Source organism: Parasteatoda tepidariorum, chromosome 3 (assembly GCF_043381705.1).
Source record: "Parasteatoda tepidariorum isolate YZ-2023 chromosome 3, CAS_Ptep_4.0, whole genome shotgun sequence".
NCBI classification, from domain to species: Eukaryota; Metazoa; Arthropoda; class Arachnida; order Araneae; family Theridiidae; genus Parasteatoda; species Parasteatoda tepidariorum.
Genome location: NC_092206.1, coordinates 34,965,636 through 34,969,434, shown reverse-complemented (window position 1 = coordinate 34,969,434; position 3,799 = coordinate 34,965,636). Strand labels below are relative to the sequence as shown.

General features: G+C 31.8%; 1 protein-coding gene across 1 annotated transcript; it reads right to left on the bottom strand.

Annotated features, from left to right (window-relative positions):
- Positions 1–233: 233 nt before the first annotated feature.
- On the bottom strand, positions 234–1,085 carry LOC139425226 (uncharacterized). The gene has a single exon (XM_071179168.1). It carries the CDS (start codon positions 1,083–1,085, stop codon positions 234–236), a length of 852 nt encoding a protein of 283 aa, XP_071035269.1.
- Positions 1,086–3,799: the final 2,714 nt, after the last annotated feature.

Genomic DNA, 3,799 nt, shown 5'->3' with positions numbered 1-3,799 from the left:
GTTGAGAGCAAATCAGACTGAAAGCCACGTAGAACAAACTGAAAACTTAACTTTTATTTACATCAAAAAGAATATAAAAACAATAAGATGTTGCCAGCACAGGAAACTCAAACTATCTAACTAATCTCGAACTCAAACCTCAACATCCTCCCCACCCTGGTCGACCTCGAGGGGGATGACCAGAGCTACCGGACGGGTTATATTGTGACCATTAACTCTCAGCTCACAGGATCTTATTTTTCCATCTCGTCCTTCATGCAAGTTNGTACAATCCAATTACGACAGATTTCATGAGGAAAAGCACGAAGTATTTTAGGAGCCAAAATTCTTCCGTATGATTGAGTTTTTTCTCCTAAAGCATCTAAAGCCTGTATTCTTCGATTACAATCAATATATAACTCATTTATTGCTGCTGGAGAGTGATTTTTGACAGGTTTTAGGTTTTCTAAATAATCGAGATGAGCCTGTATTATTTTATCTTTATCGCCATATTTCGATTTCAAAATATTCTTTGTTGTTGCATATGTTTCTGCAGTTATATTAATTCCATCAACTATTCGTTTTGCTTCTCCATCTAAATATCCCCGCAAAAAAACATGCTTGTCAATCAGCGATAAACTTTCGTTTTTGTCGATACAGTTTTCAAAACGCTCCCAAAAACTATGGAATTCTTCAATTTCGCCGTAAAACGTATTTATTTTTATTGTAGGCAACTTTACTGTAACATTTGAAGGTGAAGACGAAAAATTATTCATATTGGCAGCTGTTGGCGATGTTTCAGAAATTGAATTCGTGTTCCGATTCGCTGTTTTTTTGAAATTATATAACGCCAAATGAGCATTTTCTGTGTATCTTTCGCATTCTATTATGTCTTCCTGATATTCTTCATCATTTAAAAAATTATGTATTTCATCGTCTGCCAAGGTTAATTCTTTTATTTTATCTTGTAAACGCTCAATGTTGTATTCTTTTTCAATTTGTGTACTAGCAGCATCGTTCAATTTCGTCGTTAGTTTCGTAATGGCGGTACGTAGCGTTGTTCGTTTGCGTTTAAATATTACAAGTTTTTCACTACCGGTAGCCATTCCAATTCAGATTTTTGACGAAAGTAATTATAATAGGTTCAGTATGACTTACCGAGTTATTTCGGCACCAAATGTTGGATTTTGTTGAGAGCAAATCAGACTGAAAGCCACGTAGAACAAACTGAAAACTTAACTTTTATTTACATCAAAAAGAATATAAAAACAATAAGATGTTGCCAGCACAGGAAACTCAAACTATCTAACTAATCTCGAACTCAAACCTCAACAACTAGTTCATAACTGTTCAAAAAAATTTTTAATTGTTCGCACGAAATTTATAATTACGCATTTTTTACTACATATGAACAAGTGAACCTTTAGGACATTCCTGAACATTTTGTACATTCCTGAATTCTTAAGAATTTATAACAAAACTGTGCAATGAACGTGCCTGACTCCAGTGACTTCCATGATGATTATTCACGATTATAATCACTGATTATTCTTGTATTGAATCACTCCTAACAAATCCATTAAGCTGGGAATATACCTGACTTGATTCCCGGTTTTGAGCAAAGAATATCTTCTATAAAATCAATATTTTTTGAACCCTTTTTTTTCTTTATTTTCCCTAATTATTTTATAAGTATCCTCTTTCAATAATTCATCTTCAAGTAACAGACGAAAGGAAAAATGTATGAATAAGCTTTTTTTATTCTTTACACATATACCTGTCTGATTGGTGGGTTTAGTTTTTGCCTACCATGGTGTAGGCTGTGATTTTATTCCCTGTGTTAAATGCCGGGGAGTCTGATTGGACTTCACTTTCTCGTATCGTGGCTTAGTGTTTTGGAATTTATTGTGTAATGTGGCTGTTTCAGAGCTGAAAAAAGTCATTGTATGGCTGTGTGGTTGGAGAGTGTTGAGTAGAAACCATGAGAACGTCTTTCTCACTATCTGTCTGTCCATATATATTGAGATAATGTAGTATGCGTCAGAATTGTCTATGGTATTCAATTTAGTCTGAATCTTAGGCAGCACCAAATACATCATTAATTTAGCTCTAATTCGAAATTAATAATATCAACTTATTTCTATCATATACCTGTAAGTTTTTGAACTCTATGCAAAGGACAACTTTTATATATTTGCTGGTTAATACTACAAAAACATTGAACATACCAAAGCTCATCAAAAAAATAACTTACAATTGTTTAATTGAAGTAGGGCCTACATCACAGAGTTCCAACAAATATCTCACTCGGGGTGATAGCTGAACAAACGTAACAATGTTATCGCATTTAAAGACAGTGTTATTCACTTGCATTGGTATTTCTTATTCATTGTTATTCTTATTCCTGAGATATTTTATTTATTGATTCCAGTCAACCTTGATATGTGAAAAACATGGTTAAATGTATGAGACGACAGTTCCATTGAAAAGCACTGCTCGATATCGACATCAGAGGTTAAGGATTAAATGACTAATGGTAATTCTAAAGCGGTAAAAAAGTTTGGTTAAGAAGGGGAGAAAATGAGGATTTCCGTTTGTTTTTCTTGTAACTTTAAGCGTTTTCCTAAGCTAGAATTTTACTGCAAATTAATAAAAAAAAATGCTAAATATAACTTCTTAACCAGCATTTAGCAAATGACGTCGATAAAGCTTTCGATAAAGCTTTAAACAAAAGACAGATGAACTTTCAACTGCAATAATGCTTAATTATTATTTTAAATATTTATCTTCTTGTTTTCAATAAGTTTAGAAATAACTTAACACCTCACAACAGAAGGAAAATATCATTGGGACACTTACCCTGAAACAAATTATAAATACATAAAAATTGTGATATTTATCTTTATATCTTTAGTGTCATCTGAGCTAAACTTATTTTAAATATGTTCCAAGGTATCCAAAGAGCAGCATTATTGACGTCGATAAGTCTTTCAACATAAAACACAGATTAACGTCACGTTTAATAAGGTGTAATTATTATTTTAAATATTTATCATCTTATATTTATTAAGCTTAGAAATAACCTAACTCATAAAACTTATAAGAAAATGTAACTGGAATCCTTATTCTTGAAAGAATTTTAAACTTTTCATAAGAATTCCGATACCTATTCAGATATATTCAGTGTCATCTGAATTAAACTTATTTTTTTACGTATTCATTAATGAGGAAGATAAAGCTTTCAGCAAAAGACGTATCAACGCCTTTATATTACAATTCATAGTGATTATTTATCTTATTTTACTTAAGAAACTAAGAAATAACTAAAAGTATAACAATGAAATGAAAACAAATAAGATGAATACGTATCCCAGAAAAGCAAAACTAATAATACCCAACATAAGAATCCTGATATCTTTTCATATATCTTCAGTATCATCTGAATTAAACTTACTTTTTATGCATTCCTAGTTATTCAAAGACCAACGAGCAGCATTAATGAGGACGATAAAGCTCTCAACAAAAGACCGATCAACGTCCGGATGTAATAAGGCATGATGCAAAAAAGTTAATAACGGAAGACGCGCTTCGAAAAAAGAGCCTTCACATCGAATATAAAGAATGAGGTAATGTTCTGAAAGGAAAAATCAAAACATCATTCTTTCATATTAATCCACTCCGTCTTTTATTGCTCTTTTTATCGTCTCTTTATCTTTATCTGTATGGAAAAAAAAGAAAATGTCTTTCTCTTATTTCTCCAAAAGAATAGCTTGGAAATAATACAGAATTATACAAATTATGCCGCTGAAAAGAATTCTTA